The 18,182-nt window shown below is 45.5% G+C and overlaps 1 protein-coding gene across 6 annotated transcripts in view; it reads left to right on the top strand.

Moving 5' to 3' along the window:
• The window catches only part of LOC132406540 (nucleus accumbens-associated protein 1-like), a 66,009-nt gene extending 48,777 nt beyond the window's left edge, over window positions 1-17,232 (top strand). For all 6 annotated transcript variants that reach the window (XM_059992340.1, XM_059992341.1, XM_059992343.1 and 3 more), the window contains 5 exons: window positions 3,021-3,878; window positions 6,199-6,375; window positions 6,501-6,606; window positions 8,977-9,074; window positions 16,813-17,232. In XM_059992340.1, coding sequence (XP_059848323.1) covers window positions 3,047-3,878; window positions 6,199-6,375; window positions 6,501-6,606; window positions 8,977-9,074; window positions 16,813-17,078 — 1,479 coding nt within the window. In that variant the 5' untranslated portion in view covers window positions 3,021-3,046 and the 3' untranslated portion in view covers window positions 17,079-17,232. The remainder of the gene's footprint in view (window positions 1-3,020; window positions 3,879-6,198; window positions 6,376-6,500; window positions 6,607-8,976; window positions 9,075-16,812) is intronic.
• The last annotated feature ends 950 nt before the right edge of the window (window positions 17,233-18,182 follow it).

Raw genomic sequence — 18,182 nt, 5'->3', positions numbered from 1 at the left:
ATACTACCCTAAAATTAATTTGCTTTCACAGTAGGACAAAGAAATGCAGTACAGTCAATGAAATCTACACTTGTTCAGAAGCAAGAGAAGGAGATTTAACGTCAGTTGATCACCTGAGATGTTAGCCTTGTTCTCTGTGCAAATACAGCTGAATATTTCTTACAATTTATATTTTTATTTCAGAGTTCCAGCCTATCTACTATATTAGTTTTGCAGTGTATTCAGTCAGATTTATTGTCACTAATTTACACCCTGGAATGTGGTGTCTTGTGGCAGAATTATAATCCAAAGACAGAAAAATCTATAAACTGAAAATAAGTAGTACAAAATAAAAGGAAGAATGAGGTAATATTTATGGGTCCATGGACTATTCAGTAACTAAGAGCAAAGTTTCTCTTGTTTGATAAATTGTGCAGATTGATTTATTCAGAGATTTGATGAGTTCCCAGTGTTGACTAATTTCAAATGTAGTGAAATGAAAAGCACCTGGAACTTGGAAATGACATTTTGTTTAAAATGTACAGATACTATCTTTAAACATGTAGCTTAAGCAACAACTCTGGGTTTATTTGAAAAGTAAAACAAATATTTTTGTATGGTATTGTGAAATTAATTCATCCAAAAAACCAGTACAAGTTGAATGCGATCATTGATCTTGTTGCAGTCAGTTGTGAATTTAGAAAGATCTTTATCCAGGGGTTTTTAAAGGTGGCACCTGCACCGGATCCGGCTCAAGGCGAGTGGTCCCAGGTTCGAATCTGGCCAGCTCCTTGCGTGCTGTCCATCCGTGCTGGATTGAGTGTCGAGCTAGCAACTTGGCCTCGTGAAAAAACATACAAGAGTGCTAAAGAAACGGCAAAGTTGCCGCCCGATGAGTCATAAGGCACGGAGAAGAACAACAACAATGACCTAGGTGTTTTTAGGTCATTATTTACAATATGGTTGGAAGAGGTCATATATGAGGGACTTTGTGAAAGTGTAAAGTAAAGAATTTTAGGTTAAAGGTTGAGAAAATGTTCAATTTACATTTATTATCAAAGCATGTTTACTGTATACAACCTTGAGGTTCATCTCCTTACAGGAGGCCAAAAGAACAAGAAAGCTAAAAGAAAGCATTTCAAACAAAGACTGACAAACACAAAATGTGCAGAGAGGGAAAAAAAAACAAATCTAACCCCATGTACATGGTTTGTGCTGATAAAATTCAGTTGGTCTCAGATTTATAGTTTTATGCATATAATAAAAGTAAGCAAATAGCACTTAGAAGAAAAGTAAGTCCTCGGCCTAAGCCCGGAGCAGGCCCACAGCCTCAGCTTCAGTTCATCACATAGAAGAATATGCCATTTATTCCCTTGACTTTGATCCCAGCCTGACCTAACTGTATATACATGTTTGATTACAGTTTTATTGTCAATTTTATTTGTTTCCTAAAGGGTTCTGTCTTCAGTTCTTTTTTAGCATCCTCCTAGTCCTGGATGCCCCAACTATAGGAAGCAGTTTATGGGATGTACTAGATCCCATAACTGGAATAGATCCAGTACTGGCATTTACTGCTGATTCCTGATCACCTTTGAGAAGACATGGATGTTTTCTCTTCTTGAACAAGTGCAGATTTTTCTGATGAAACTCATGTATGCCAGATTTAGTATGCAGGAAACTCAAGTATGCAGGATTTAGTCTTGGATATGATGAAGAAGAGACAAAAGTTACAAGTTTGCTTAGTGTTTGAATCGGTGTGAGTAATAGTCTGTGACATCCCATGTGCTTGGTAGCGAAGGCTGTAGGTTTGGGAGTTACTGGCAAGAAGCTTCTGAAGGTAACAGTAATGCATTTTTCTCCCCAAGATGAGTGAGACTGCAGCTACAGTGTGCTGGTGATGGAAAGAGTGGATGTGGTGCCAGTCACGTATTTGCTTGATCATAGATAGCATAGATCACCATAAATATTGTTCATGTTACACAATTGTGTTTCATCACATTCCAGATTTATATCTTTGATTGTTGAAAGAAAGGGTTAGAGGAGTCAGATGAGATGCTCACTGTAGCATGTACTTACACCTGTAATCCTAACAATATTGGTGATGGTAATGCCATGAACAAGTGATTGAACTCTGTTTTGTGGACATGCTTATTGCCTGACATTAGTTTGGTTATCAGCCCTGTAGATTTTTTCTCCAACCACAGTAATATATGGAAAATATCAATAATGTCAGCTCTTAATATTTTAAATTCCTTTTTTCAAATTCCTAATCATAACAAGGTCTGCTTGACAGTCCCCAATTAATCAGTGTATTTCTAAATCAATATTTGTACTGCTCATTAGAACTGATTCCAGTAGTTTGTTCACCACTGATGTTAAAGCAGCTATCTGTTATGCTTTAATCTAGTGCGTTTCACATCCATTTTAGAATGCTGAAATGGCTAGTCAGTGAGGAACTTTTGAAATGCAGCAACACAGTAAGCTCACTCAAACAGCAGTGTGATAATGTTTGGATAATCTGGTTTAGTAACTTAGTTGCAAGGAAGGAACAGAGGACCGGCCAGTCCAGCAATTCCAGAAGTATTCTTGTTTGGAAAGGTTAGATGTGGCGCAGATTCCTTACAGGCTTGATGATGTCACTGTGCAGGCATGTACAACTAGATGACGGTGCTGATAATCAGGTAAACCTTTTTCAGATAGTGCTGGCAGAAGATTAATATTAAAGAACAGTGGGGTTACTACTCTTTTGTTTCCTTAAGTGGTTTTATGAGATCTTTTGTATTCACCTGAGAAGGTAGCTAGCGCATTAATTTAAGAATTCTTCCTCAAGATCATTCCCCTGATAATCCAGCATTCCTTGGGTTATTGGTACTAGAATATTATCGTGCTCCAAAAAGTGACTAAAACCCAAAAGTTTCTAACACCAATGCAAGGGTGTCACATTCTAAGGTGTACAGAAAAGCAAAAGTTTAGTTTGGGGGAAATCTTTTTGTGATGTCTGTTAAAGGTCTAATCCTTCCACCTCCTCCTTAACTTGGCAGGTACCGCAGCGTGCTGAGTGGATATCATGGCTCAGACCCTGCAAATGGAGATTCCGAACTTTGGAAATAACATTCTGGAATGTCTGAATGAGCAGCGGCTGCAGGGCTTGTACTGTGATGTTTCCATTGTTGTCAAGGGACAGGCGTTCAAGGCACACCGGGCAGTCCTGGCAGCGAGCAGTTCCTACTTCCGGGACCTGTTCAGCTCAAATAACTGCTCGAGCTTTGAGCTGCCCACAGCCGTCCAGCAGCAGTCCTTCCAGCAGATCCTGTCTTTCTGCTACACCGGCAGGCTCAGCATGAACATGGGCGACCAGTTCCTCCTGATGTACACAGCCGGCTTCCTCCAGATCCAGCAGATTATGGACAAGGAGACGGAGTTCTGCCTGAAGGTCAGCTCGCCGCAGTGTGATTCGCAGGGGCTCCAGGCAGAGGAGACAGCATCTGAGCCTCCGAGCCCTGCCCAGCCCCCCCGATCGCTGGCTGCCACCCCACTGTCGCTTGTGTCGCGTGTCAAGACAGAGCATGCTGAGTCGGACTCCGTGCAGTTCACCCCCATTGGCAAGCGGCTGTGGGACAATGGCCCAAGAGAAGGGAATGGCAGCGTGGGACCCAAGCTCCCACGGGTCTCGCACGGAGGACCAGCAGGGAGGCAACAGAGCTGTGGAGGAAGTGGGCCAGGTAGCACAGACCGCACCAGCCCGGGCACCTCCAGTGCTTACACCAGTGACAGTCCTAATTCCTACCAGAATGAAGAGGATGAGGAGGAAGAGGGCAGTGAAGACATGGCAGAGGAGCACTACAGGCAGATTTGTAACATGTACACAATGTACAGCATGATGAATGTAGGACAGCCAGGTAAGCCTAGCAACATCTGAATCAGTAACCTCAAACAAGATTTGTTTTGGGTCCAAACGAGCATGGTTGTAGGGATAGGTTGGTGAGGGGCAGAGGATAGTCAATCAGGAGGAGCACATAACAGCTTCTATCCCTTGGTACACCTGGCTAATGGCAAGTTAAAGTAGAAAGAATGCTACGGTAGAGCATTTTAATGTGAATGAGCCAGAGAGGGATGGCAACCTGCATACACTGAGTATAAATTTTCTGTCATGGTGACTCGCCAACATGGCCAGAGAGCAGGGTCTTTCTGATAGGTAGAAAACTGGTTTGCACTGAACAATAATTGTTGAAGGAACACTTCTGAATCCACTCCTGGTCTCTGACATTCCTTGAGTACTGTACTGGGTACCATTCAGATTCCCTCCTGTCCATGTGTCCCTCTCTTCAGGTAAGACCACGCTGGGTTATTCCAAATTGGATGAAGCTGCTGCACATCTCCGAAAACATGTACTTGTGCGTATAGCACTAACCTCGACTTTGACTTTGAGCCTCCTTTTTTTTCTCTCTCTTTGCCCATCACTCTGCCTGTTCTCCATCTCCCTCTGGTGCTCCTCTCCCCCTTTCTTTCTCCCTAGGCCTCCCGTCCCATGATCCTTTCCCTTCTCCAGCTCTGTATCCCTTTTACCAATCACCCGGCTCTCAGCTTCACCCCACCCCCTCAGGACTTCTCCTATCATTTTGCATCTTCCCCTCCCCCTCCTACTTTCAAATCTCTTACTATCTTTCCTTTCAGTTAGTCCTGACAAAGGGTCTTGGCCGGAAACGTCGACAGTGCTTCTCCTTATAGATGCTACCTGGCCTGCTGTGGTCCACCAATGTTTTGTGTGTGTTGTTTGACTTTACAGGATGTGTTGATCCAGGGTGCGTCTCTGTGAAAATAGAGATCTGTGCAGGCTTTTTACATAATCTGCCAAAATGTTCCCAGGGTCTCTACAGGTTTGGACCTGGGCAGCAGGTTGCATACACCATGAAAAGAAGGCACTGGAGAGATACACTACTTCTCTTAGTAACTGCACTCTTTTGGAAGTCTTTTTCGAAGTAAACTGAAACCAGAATCTTGCTTTTTGACAGTGCATTTCCCAGACCTGAGCTATTGCAAACTAAGTATTTTTAGAGTAGTCACTTTAAATTTTATAGCAACCAGTTTGTGCACAGTAAGCTTTCATAAACATGATTCTTCTTGTTGTCCAGTGCTGGCCAGGATGTAAGGTAGAACCCCGCTGCTCTTCTGCAAAATAGTGCCTTGGAATATTTTATGCCCATCTGGGAGAGTAGAAGAGCCTTGGTTCAGTTTCACCCCAATAACAGCACATGAAGCCCAACACTTCTTTAGTACTATACTTGTTTATCTATCTGGAAAAGTTTAAAACACTGGGCAACACACGAAAAGTGCTGGAGGACCTTGGCATCTATGGAGGGGAATAAGTAGTCAATGTTTCTGCTTGAAGCTCTCTATCAGGTTGTTTTCTCTAGAAAGGGAGTTTATAGATACTTCAGAGTCAGGTTTAATATCACCGTCATATGTTGTGAAATTGTTGAAATTTTCAGAAAACGGATGACAAAGGGGAAGAAGCTGTTCCTGAATCACTGAGTGTGTGCCTCCAGGCTTCTGTACCTGCTTCCTGAAGGTAGCAATGAGAACAAGGCATGACCTGGGTGATGCGTGTCCTTAATAATGGATGTCGCCTTTTTGAGGCATCGCTCCTTGAAGATGTCCTGGATGCTCCAGAAACTTGTGACCATGATGGAGCTGACTAAGTTTACAAGTCTCTGGAGCTTTGATTGTGTGCAGAAGCCCCCACATTCATCCGCCCCCGCCCCCACTTCCCCTCCCCATACCAGATAGTGACGCAGCCTGTTAGGATGCCTCCACAGTATATCTGTAGAAGTTTTAAGATTATGAGAGGGTACAGGTGGAGAATAATTGCCTGAGCTGGGGAAAAATTAGAACTACTGGAAGTCGCAGTCGAAGCTTATTGCTGATCTGCTATTCAGTCATAATTGCAGTAGGGAATTTGAGTGGACTTCTTTACCCAAAAAGTGGTTGTAATGTAAGGTTCATTACTCTTGAGTAGTTGAGGCTAGTAGCATTTCTAGGCCTTTAAGGAGAAGCTAGATAACAATATTGAGGAGAGAAGAATGAAGCAGTGTGCTGATGAGTGAGATGAAAAGGGAAGATGCTTGAGTAAAGCATAAATATCTGACTGTATCTGTAAACTGACCAAGCTATCCATTCTGGTTTCTAATCATTAGCTTTACTTTGTTGCTTTCTTGCCAGCAACTGAGCGGGTTGAAGCTCTGCCCGATCACTTGACCACAGATGCCCGCTCAAGGGTCAGGATGAGGAGAGATCTGGCAGCATTACCAGCTGAATTGATCACCCAAATTGGAAACCGATGCCACCCCAAGCTTTATGCAGAGGGTGATCCCACTGAGAAGCTTGAACTTGTAACAGGTACAGCCCTCTTTTCAGGTGGACTTTCCTTCTCAGAAAGATCTTTCTCACCCCATCTGCTCTTTTCACTTGGTCCTCATGGACTTTCTAATTTTGTGATTTTTTTTTGTTTCTGTATGTGACAGGAACCAGTGTCTTTATCACTCGAGCCCAGTTAATGAATTGTCATGTCTGTGCAGGAACCCGCCACAAAGTCCTACTCCGAAGGCTGCTCGCATCCTTCTTTGACCGGTAAGCTGTGTGAATAGTGAAGCAAGAAACAGAAGATGTTTCTACAGGCCGATCTAGCTCTGTGGGGAGAGCATTAACATTTCAGTTTGACTTTTCCTCAGAATTGGAAGATGTTAACCCAAAATATTTGCACTTAAGTAATCAGAGGAAATACTGATCATGCTAAGTTCAAGGTGAATTTATTTTCAAAATATGGATATGTCACCATATACTACCTTGAGATTTATTTTCTTGCAGGCATCTACAAGAAAATAATGAAATACAATATAATTTGTGAAAACCTATACATAACAAAGACTGACAACTAGTGTGTGACAAATTGTGGAAAGAATAAATAAAAATAAATCAGTAAATAATACTGAGAACATGAGTTGTAGAGTCAGGCACTGGATCAGTGATGATCTTACTGAGTAAGGGAGAAGCCTTTGAAGAAGGGGTTCCCAACCCTTTTTTATGCCATGAACCAATACCATTAAGCAAGGGGATCCATGGACCCCAGCTTGGGAGTCCCTGCTTTAGAGGTACATGATCTACCTCCTGCTTCTATGCCTTAATTTTTCAAGAGTAGAAGGAGAAGGTGAATTGTAAAAAGCAAAAGAGAAAATTCATGATTTTGCTGAAGAGCGCTGTGCTTTAACAGAGAAGAAATGACAAAGTACACACAAAGGTATAGGCTGAAAATACTGCTTTTATTTTCTGGGAAGGGCATTGTTGGGAAGGCTAGCATTTATATTCAGTAGCCACCTTACTAGGTACAGGAGGTACCTAATAAAGTAACTATTGGGTGTATTTCTGTACGTTCATGGTTTTTTGCTGCCGTACTTTAAGGTTCAATGTGTAGTGGATTCAGAGATACTCTTCTGCACACACTGCTGTAATGCACGGTTATTTTAGTTGCTGTTGCCTTCCTGTCAGCCATTCTTCATTAACCATTAGCCATTCTTCTCTGACCTCTCTCATTAACAAGAACATCCACAGAGTGGGATTTTTTTTTGTTCTTCACACAATTCTCTGTAAACTCTAGAGACTGTTGTGTGTGAAAATCCCATCATACCAACAATCATTCCACAGTCAAAGTCTCTTAGATCACATTTCTTCCTCATTCTGATCTTTGGTCTGAAGGCTAACTGATCCTCTTAACCATGTCTACATGCTTTTATGCATTGAGCTGCTGCCACATGATTTGCTGATTAGATATTTGTATTAACGAGCAGGTGTACCTAATAAGGTAGCCACTGAGTTTATTTTCCATCCCTAGTTACCCTTGAACTAAAGGAAGTTGCAATCGTTGCATAGTTATCAGTGTAGGGTCTTACTGAAGTCCGAGTGATAGGGTAAAAGTTTAATTCTGTAATGGAAGCTAGTGAGTGTTACATCATTAGTGTTTTGTACAGCCAACATTAACATTAGCTTTTTATTTAATCTAATTTAAGTTTCCCAGCTGCTGTGGTCATGTCAGTGGATCAGTATTCCATGCCTTTGGCCTAGTGGTCCAATATCAAAGCAATGTTGCCATAGTCAAGTTAGTTTACCAAATGTAATAGTTTCCTTTGATTTTCCCCTTAAACTATGAAAAGTTGAATTTAATGGGCATGGATGGTGAGGGGATGCCCCTCAGGATTGAACAGCAAGCAGAGTTTCTACAAAAAGCACAGGGTATTTCCAAAAGAGTAGATCCTGACACAAGCCAGTCCTTTGATGGATGGAAAGGCAGCTGGGACTGGGAAGGAGAGGAGATGTAGAATAAGATGGCAATTTAATTCCGGTTTCCACCTAGCAAAATACATCAAGTCACTGTTACCAAGACAAAAGTCATTGTCTGTAATTATCATCACAGCAGGGTCTGAATGTGTCCAGGACAAAGAAGCAAGCTGGGAAAATCATTGCAGACACTACCCAGCCAACAACCCACATTTTCTAAAAGCCCCCTTCTGGGCTACTGTAGCTACTGTAGGGCTATTAAAACAAAAACTTCATGCCATCTTAAAAGTTTCTTCTCCCAGCAGTTAATCTGATCAACTTTTCTAGATAGCCCCCTCCCAAACCCCCTCAGTCTATTACCTCAGTTTTTGCACTGCACTGTAAATAGCACATGTAATGCTATTTACATTATAAATACATGCTGTTATTTACGTATTTGTACACATTTTGTTCCATATTCATACTTTATTTTTTATATAATTCTTTATAATTGTTTTTGTTTGTTGCATGTCACATCAACACCCCACGGTAAATTCCTAATCCATGTAAATGGCGAGTAAAGTTGATCCTTGAAGTTGATCAAAGATGTCTTATAAAGGAGAGCTGCAGTCCAAACCAGAATACTGTGTGGATTGATTGGATTTTGTTGACTTTGTCTCCAAACCACAGGAACACACTGGCAAACAGCTGTGGTACCGGAATCCGCTCCTCCACGAATGATCCGAGCAGGAAGCCTTTGGACAGTCGGGTTCTCAATGCAGTCAAAAGTAAGTACAGTAGGCATGGACTTCACCTTCACAGGACATGCACCTTGAGGGATTCAGCCTTTTATTGAAAACAGCCTGGGCATTGTCTGTATTTGGATCTCAAGGTTATCCTTGATGGATGATCCAATTTCTTCCACTCTCTGGCCAGGGCCAGGCTAGTCATATTTTACTCTGAGATCAGCAACTGACCACATTCCCATCTCATTGTGAGCTACTAACTTTGTAGCTGTTTACCATCCACTCATCTGCATACCCATGCACATCTTTACTGCCTTCATTAGTGTATACTTCTATTTGTTCTTGGTTAGTCTCCTAAACCTGTGCCCACTCAAAACTCAGGTGCTGATCCTGAATCAAGCAGCAAGCCCCATTCATTTATCACCACTGTGTCTTATAGCCTGCTATTGCTGCTGGTCCAACTGTACTTCAAAGGTACCATCTTCATTTATGAATCTCTCCCATGGTCTCATCTCTTCCTTTCACTGTAATTACCTCCAACCCAGTGACAATCTCACTCAGAACTCATGCTCTTGTATTTACTCCATCACTGACTGACATAGCTTCAGTAGTATCATGACTCTAATCTCAGGAATTTTCCAACCAAGCTTTTATGTCTATTTTCTCCTTTTTTAAACTGTTCTATTACATTGCAAAGTGGCTGGATTTTAGATGATACTGCTATCATGAGGCGCCACAGGAAACTTTATTAACACTGTAAGACATAGGAGGAGAATAAAGCTATTCGGCCCATCAAGTCTGCTCCACCATTTGATCATGGCTGATTTATTATCTCTTTCAACTCCATTCTTGTGCCTTCTCCCCATAACTTTTGATGCCCTTACTAATCAAGAACCTATCACTTCCGCTTTAAATACAGTGGATTCAGATTAATTGGGTCAGCTGCAGATTTGGGCCAAATCTTAAAGAACAAAAACTAATCAATAAAATTGCCAAGATTCCCTTTATTTATTTGGGGCACTATGCCACTTAATTGGGGCAGCAGACTGTTACCAGATAGCTTCTAACTAGCATCATTTGTATGCACTTGCATGGCTATTAGACACTACACTGTGCTTAGAGTGAGCGGTTTTTAAGTAGCGTCAGTTGCATGTGTTTCTGTTCAAAAAGCAGTGATTTTTGTCACTGATAGTCAATAAGAAATAGATAGTAAGACAATTCAGCCCTGTTTTGCTCGCTGCAGTTTCAAGCATTCAGGCTTGGAGATGCTAGAAATGGCCAGGAGTGAAAATGAAACAGTTTCACTACTTCGATAAGTTAGGAACTATGAAAAATTTGAAGTTATTGACAATCTGAGTGTTCCCTTTGGTCCTCACTAGACACTCATCTCTTACCTGTGGCTCCAAGTAGATGTTCGCATGCGACAGGAGCCACACCCCAGTATATCGCCTTAAGAGGCAAGCTAAACCAGGTGAGAGTGGCCAGTGGGTATCATATCCCGGTGAGATAGGACGTAGCTGTCCTAGCATGCAAAGTTAACTCTGGCAGGCTGTGCAGGTGCGATCTACCGTGGACAGGAAGGCAGTTCTGCAACACAGTGTGGAGAGCAGAGGGCACGATGACACACAGAAGTTATGGTCATCCACTGCACCCAAGGAAGACCTTAGCTGTGACATCTGTGGATCCAGACTTCTGAGGCTGAGAGAGCGAACTACCCCGGTGCAATGGCTTTTCCACTTTGAAAACTCGCCCACGTAGGTTTCTTGTGGACAACCATCAGTAGCATTGGCAGATTTATAATTTGTTCTGTATTTCATTTGAATACATAATTTCTTCCTCAATTGAACGGTAGTTTTGTAGCGATGTGCTACACACAGCGCTGAAATAACGACACGCAGTTGGTAAGTTGTTTCGAGACTAGTTTATTCAAACTTCACGGCACTGGCATTTAATCCCTAGCGCATGCCCTCTCCGGGCAGAAATGACGTCAGAGGTGCATTACCAAAGTCTCTCCCCACACGCTGGCTATTTGTGAGCCGGTTCGCCTGCACAGAAAGTGGGTCGCCACGTAACCCCGCCCCCCCCCCCCCGGAACCGACGTTACACCCCCCCAATGTCCACAGTCTGGATCAGCCTCTGTTTGGGACATCTGCCGCGGTGCCTGAACCTCAACTGGCTGCGCCAAGTCCACATGGGCTGGTTTGAGTCGGTCCACCGTGAAAACCTCCTCTCTCCCCCTAATGTCCAGAATGTACGTGGACCCGTTGTTGTTGATCACCTTGAATGGCCCCTCGTAAGGCCGCTGTAGCAGTGCCCAGTGTCCACCCCTTCGTACAAACACAACCTTACAGTTCTGCAGGTCTTTGGGTACATAGGTCGGGGTCCGTCCATGCTGTGAAGTTGGTACGGGGGCCAGGTTGCTGAGCCTTTCATGTAGCCTGTCCAGGACTGCTGCGGGTTCTTCCTCTTGCCCCCTTGGGGCTGGTATGTACTCTCCTGGGACGGCCAGGGGCACACCGTACACCAACTCTGCCGACGAGGCGTGCAGATCCTCTTTGGGCACTGTGCGAATTCCAAGCAGGACCCAGGGAAGCTCATCCACCCAATTAGGTCCTCTCAGGCGGGCCATGAGAGCCGACTTCAAGTGACGGTGGAAGCATTCCACTAGTCCGTTCGACTGTGGGTGGTAGGCAGTAGTGTGGTGTAACTGCATTCCCAACAGGCTGGCCACAGCCGACAACAGGCTGGAGGTGAACTGGGCGCCTCTGTCGGAGGTAATGTGGGCCGGTACCCCAAAGCATGCTACCCAGGTTGCGATCAGTGCTTGGGCGCAGGAATCGGCAGATGTGTCGGTGAGTGGGACCGCCTCTGGCCACCTCGTGAACCGGTCTACCGTAGTTAGGAGGTACCGTGCTCCTCAGGACACTGGTAGGGGGCCCACGATATCCACATGAATGTGGTCGAACCTCCGGTGGGTGGGTTCGAACTGCTGCGGCGGGGCTTTAGTGTGCCGCTGCACCTTGGCTGTTTGGCACTGCGTGCACGTTCTGGCCCATTCACTGACCTGCTTGTGAAGTCCATGCCACGCGAACTTGCTGGAGACCAGCCGGACACTTGTCCTGATAGATGGGTGCACCAAACCGTGTATGGAGTCGAAAACTCGCCTCCTCCTGGCTGCTGGGACGATGGGGCGAGGTTGGCCGGTAGCCATGTCGTACAGGAGGGTCCTATCACCTGTGCCTACAAGAAAGTTTTGCAGCTGCAAACCTGAGACTGCAGTCCTGTAGCTGGGCATCTCGTCGTCTGCCTGCTGCGCCTCCGCCAGTGCTGCATAGTCCACCCCCAGGGAAAGGCCCTGGACAGCTTGTCTGGAGAGTGCATCCGCCACGACGTTGTCCTTCCCTGAGACATGCTGGATGTCCGCCGTGTACTCGGAGATGTAGGACAGATGTCGCTGCTGGTGAGCCGACCAGGGATCGGGCACCTTCATGAATGCGAAAGTCAACGGTTTGTGGTCAGTGAACGTGGTGAACAGCCTGCCTTCTAAGAAGTACCTGAAATGCCGGATCACCAGATACAGTGCCAACAGCTCCCGGTCGAAAGCACTGTACTTGAGTTCGGGTGGCCGTAGGTGCTTGCTGAAGAACGCCAGGGGTTGCCAGCGCCCCTCGATGAGTTGCTTCAGCACCCCACCGACTGCTGTGTCGGATGCGTCCACCATGAGTGCAGTCGGAACGTCTGTTCTGGGGTGCACCAGCATCGCGGCATCTGCCAAGGCTTCCTTGGCTTTAACGAAAGCAGCCGCGGCCTCCTCGTCCCAAGTAATGTCCTTGCCTTTACCTGACATCAGGGTGTACAAAGGACACATGATACGGGCTGCTGAGGGGAGGAAACGGTAGTAGAAGTTCACTATACCAACGAACTCCTGCAGGCCTTTGACTGTGTTGGGCCGGGCAAAGTGGCGGATCACGTCTACCTTGGCAGGCAGAGGTGTTGCCCCGTCTTTGGTAATCCTGTGGCCCAGGAAGTCGTTGGTATCGAGACTGAACTGGCATTTGGCCGGTTTGATCGTGAGGCTAAAATCACTCAGGCGGGAGTAGAGCTGGCGGAGGTGAGACAGATGCTCCTGACGACAACTGCTGGCTATAGGATGTCATCCAAATAGATGAACGCAAAGTCCAGGTCGCATCTCACCGCATCCATTAGCTGCTGGAACATCTGTGCGGCATTTGGAGGAACTCGAACAGGCCGAACGGGGTGATGAGTGCTGTTTTGGGGATGTCTTCAGGGTGCACCGGGATTTGATGGTATCCCTGGACGAGGTCTACTTTGGAAAAGAATCTTGCCTCATGCAGGTTTGCTGCAAAGTCCTGTATGTGCGGCACGGGGTAGCGTTCTGGAGTTGTAGCCTCATTCAGTCTGTGGTAGTCTCTGCATGGTCTCCAACCCCCGGCTGCTTTGGGCACCATGTGCAGGGGAGAGGCCCATGGGCTGTCGGACCTCCATACGATCCCCAATTCCTCCATCCTATTGAACTCCTCCTTCGCCAGGCGGAGCTTTTCCGGGGGGAGCCTTCATGCGCGGGCGTGGAGGGGTAGTCCCTGGGTCGGGATGTGGAGCTGTACCCCGTGTCTGGGCATGGCTGCCGTGAACTGCGGTGCCAGAATCGATGGAAAGTCCACCAGGATTCTGGTGAATTCATTGTCCAGCAGCGTGATGAAGTCCAGGTGTGGGGCCGGCAACTTGGCTTCACCCAGGGAGAACGTATGGAAAATCTTGGCATGTACCAGTGTTTTCCCTTGCAAGTCGACCAGCAGGCTGTGAGCTCGCAAGAAGTCCACCTCCAGGAGTGGTTGGGCCATGGCGGCTAATGTGAAGTCCCATGTGAACTGGTTGGCACCGAACTGCAGCTGTGCTGTGCGGGTGCCGTGGGTCCGTATCGTGCTGCCGTTTGCGGCCCTCAGGGTGGGTCCTGGCTTCCTGTTGCGGGTGTCGTACCCCGTTGGGGGCAGGACGCTAATCTCTACTCCGGTGTCGACCAAGAAGCGGCGTCCCAACTTTTTGTCCCAGATGTACAAGAGGCTGTCCTGGTGGTCAGCCGCCATAGTCATTAGCGGCAGCTGGCCCTGGCCCTTGCAGGTTGGGTGACAACAGCGGGCTTTTGTGCCCCACTGCTGGTGGTAGAAACACCACTGTTCGCAGGCCTCCTCACTCCTGCCTCTGTGCTGTGTGCGCCCCCCTGCCGGGCCTGGTCTGGTCCGCTGTTGGGCACGTGGCCTGGTAACCTGACCAACGGACTCTCCCTCTTGGCTTTCCACAGCACGTCTGCCCGGGCCGCCACCTTCCGGGGGTCACTGAAATCTGCGTCGGCCAGCAGCTGGTGTATGTCCTCGGGCAGTTGCTCTAGGAACACTTGCTCGAACATGAGGCAGGGCTTGTGTCCATCAGCCAGGGACAGCATCTCGTTCATCAATGCTGACAGCAGTCTGCCTCCCAAACCGTCCAGGTGAAGCAGGCGGGCACCCCACTCATGCCGTGAGAGGCCAAAGGTCCCAATGAGCAGCACTTTGAATGCTTCATATTTACTTTCTTCCGGGGATGACTGTATGAAATCAGCAACCTGGGCGGCCGTCTCCTGGTCAAGGGTGCTCACCACGTGATAGTAACGCGTGGAATCAGAAGATATCTGCCGAATCTGGAACTGGGCTTCTGCTTGGCTAAACCACACCCGTGGTCGCAGCGTCCAGAAAGTCGGCAGTTTTAGCGAAACTGCGTGAACAGATGCAGAGTAGGTCATCTTTGGTCCAAATCCCGTTTGGACTGTCGGGGTCACCAATGTAGTGATGTGCTACACACAGCGCTGAAATAATGACACGCAGTTGGTAAGTTGTTTCGAGACTAGTTTATTCAAACTTTGTGGCACTGGCATTTAATCCCTAGCGCCCGCCCTCTCCGGGCGGAAATGACGTCAGGGGTGCATTACCAAAGTCTCTTCCCACGCGCTGGCTATTTGTGAGCCAGTTCACCTGCGCAGAAAGTGGGTCGCCACAGTTTGTCTTTTCTATACCTTTTTAACTATTTCCATGAATTTTGGGCTAATTGGATAGTTGCTAAATTGGGCCAAAATGTACTGGTCCTGATGTGTCCCAATTAATTGGAATCCACTGTAGATCCAAAGACCTGGCCTCCATATTCGTCTGTGGGAATGAATTCCACGGATTCACTAACCTCTGGATAAAGAAATTCCTCCTCATCTCTATTGTAAAGGGATATCCCTGTATTTTGAGGCTGTGCCCTCTGGTCCTATACACCTCCACTATTGGAAATATCCTCTCCACATCCACTCTATATTCAAAATTCATTGTGTTTCAATAAGATCATCTCCCCCTCACCCCTATTCTATATAACTCTAGCTACAGACCCAGAGCCGTCAACTGTTTCTCATATTAATACTTTCAATCCCAGAATCATTTTTGTGAACTTCCTTTGGACCCTCCAATGCCAGAGTATCTTTTAGATTAGAGGCCAAAACTGTTCTCAGTACTCCAGTTTGACCTATAAAGCCTCAGTACTCCAGTTTGACCTGTGCCTTATAAAGCCTCAGCTTCATCAGATGCTAATTATACTTCATTATAGATGCTACATAAAAGCTTGTTAATGTTGCTGTAGTGGGAGTTTAGAGGTGAAAGCACAAAATGCCAAGTCCTTCTGTGTGTCTGGGGACCACCATGAACATTAATGCTTCTCTTCTCCCTCCCTATCCCATTTTTCTCAACGGCTTGCTTGGCTATTCAGAAGCTGTTTAAGAGGCAGTCACGGTGCTGTGGGTTTGGAGTCACCTGTTGGCCAAAAAGGGTAAAGACAGCAAATTTCCTTACCCAAAGGTTGCTAGAGAACCAGACTAGGTTTCTACAGTAGTCAAATATATCCATAGTCAAAATTTTCCTTGCCAATTGTATTTAATTATATATAATTGATGCAACTCCGTTGTTCTTCCTGTTTTAGGACACATCCAAGTTACTAAATTGCTGTTCTCTGTTCTGAAGTGTTTTAATTTAACAATACAGGAAAACCTGTAGGGATAGGAAATGCTGGCTTATGACCCCAAATCTTATCAGTATCTAGTATTCCGCTGATTAATTAGGTTTTCCCATCACCAGTGTTACACAGAGAAACTGTTGGGAAGTTGGCTAAGAGGCAGATCATACTTGTCTATAATCCCTACCAGTCTCTCACATGGAGACTGTCAGCCGCCAAATCTATATCTGAGCAAGGCTCGAGAGAGAGAGCAGAAACAATGAGGGGAATTTAATTTTAAGACTGCAATGTTGATAATGTGCCTGGGATTTTCAGAAGCAAGTGGGATTTTGATTTATTGTTTCAGTGAGAAAATGGTAATTCAATATTGCTGCACTTCCCGAGTGTTGCAGTAATGTAGATTCACTTTTATACACATCAAAGATTATGCAGATGATGGAAAATCTTGAGCAACACGCACAAAATGTTGGGGGAACTAACAAGTCAGGTAGCATCTATGGAGAGGAATAAACAGGACCTGAATATAATCATTTAATGAAGGGTTTCAGTGCAAAACATCAACTGTTTAATTCCCTTTCAGAGATGTTGCCTAAGCTGCTGATTCCTCCAGCATTTTGCATGTATAGACACATGTAAATGTTTATGTTCAAGTCATTGGAGTGGATCTTGAACCCAGGATATTCTGATGAGGGTGCTATTCATTGAGCCATTTTGCTCTAACCTTATCGTTGTTTATCTGCAGTCTACTGCCAGAATTTTGCCCCCAACTTCAAGGAGAGCGAGATGAATGCCATTGCCGCGGACATGTGTACCAATGCTCGGCGTGTGGTCCGCAAGAGCTGGATTCCCAAGCTGAAGCTGCTGATGGTGGAAGGGGACGCCTACCACTCCTTTATCTCGGACACTACCGGGCTCAATCTGGAACCGGATGTACTGAATGCAGAGCAGGGTTTTGAGGCTGCCAGCCATGAGGGTGAGGCGGGATCTTCTTTGGAGTCAGCCCAATGACGAGTGTTGTGGAAGGAGGTGTCAGAATCCAGGGTTCAACCTAGAATGGCGCGTGAAATGCAGAATGGCAAACAAGCTGGCTTCTTAACACACCCAAGTAGCGCAAAGACAACAAGAACCTATTTATTCTGCATCAGTGAGTCTTAAAGATATGAATGGGGTGGGGATGGGGAAGGGGTACTATAGGTTAGGTATTGCACAATTCCAAGGGTTGTGGGTGGGTGGGGCACTTGTTAAATGTTATTGCCCATTTCCTTGAGACTCCGCCTAGGTTGAACCCTGAAAGCTTGTAGCCTAGATTAATCGGGCAGGTTGAGACATCTGTCCGAAATGAAGACAGTTACGCTTCCAACTCTCCGCTTGGTTTCCCGGCCCTCCCCTCCCTCTCTATCTGAAGATTTGAAGGTGACACTGTTACGTGTTAATGGGAAAACCAGAAGCTGACACAAATTTTGTGTCTTGTGCATTTTTTTTGGTTGTTTTACTAAATCGACACTATGGTAATATTTAATAGTAGTCTCATTAAGCTACTGTCTTGAAGGATTTTTTTGAACTGCTTTTTAATCGCATTTGCAATAATCTCTAACACTTTGTGGACTGTCTAGCAGCTCTTGTTGAATAGAGTTTTAACTAGCGAGTAAAGGCAGACTTCACACACTGAGATTGCTGCTCCATGTTACTTAACATTTGCTAAAGTTCGTATCGATGAAGGTTTTGATTGCATTAATTATACTACAGATTTTCTCTGCTAAAGCATGCAACTTAATTTGGAGCTGCATCTTCATGTTTTACCAAAGGGTTCCAACTGAGTCATCTTCCCTCGAAACTAATTTAAAACAAGCAATGCCTCCCCACTTATTTCATCATGTCATAACAGATCCCATTAAATTCCTTTCAAAGTCCTCCATTCGGTACGTTAGCTTCTCATCATCCCTCAGATGCTTGCAGGATGAGGGTGTCACTAGCAAGTCCAGCATTTATTACTTGTTTCCAATTGCCCCTTAAACTGATTATATACTGGAAATGAACAAGGAATGGTAAATTTACTTCTCTGCTTGATACAGTGGGTTTTTCTGCAGTAATCTGGTTTTCAAGGTTACTATC

The sequence above is a fragment of the Hypanus sabinus genome, chromosome 16 (assembly GCF_030144855.1).
Source record: "Hypanus sabinus isolate sHypSab1 chromosome 16, sHypSab1.hap1, whole genome shotgun sequence".
Lineage (NCBI taxonomy): Eukaryota > Metazoa > Chordata > Chondrichthyes > Myliobatiformes > Dasyatidae > Hypanus > Hypanus sabinus.
This window is presented reverse-complemented; position numbering and strand designations above follow the sequence as displayed.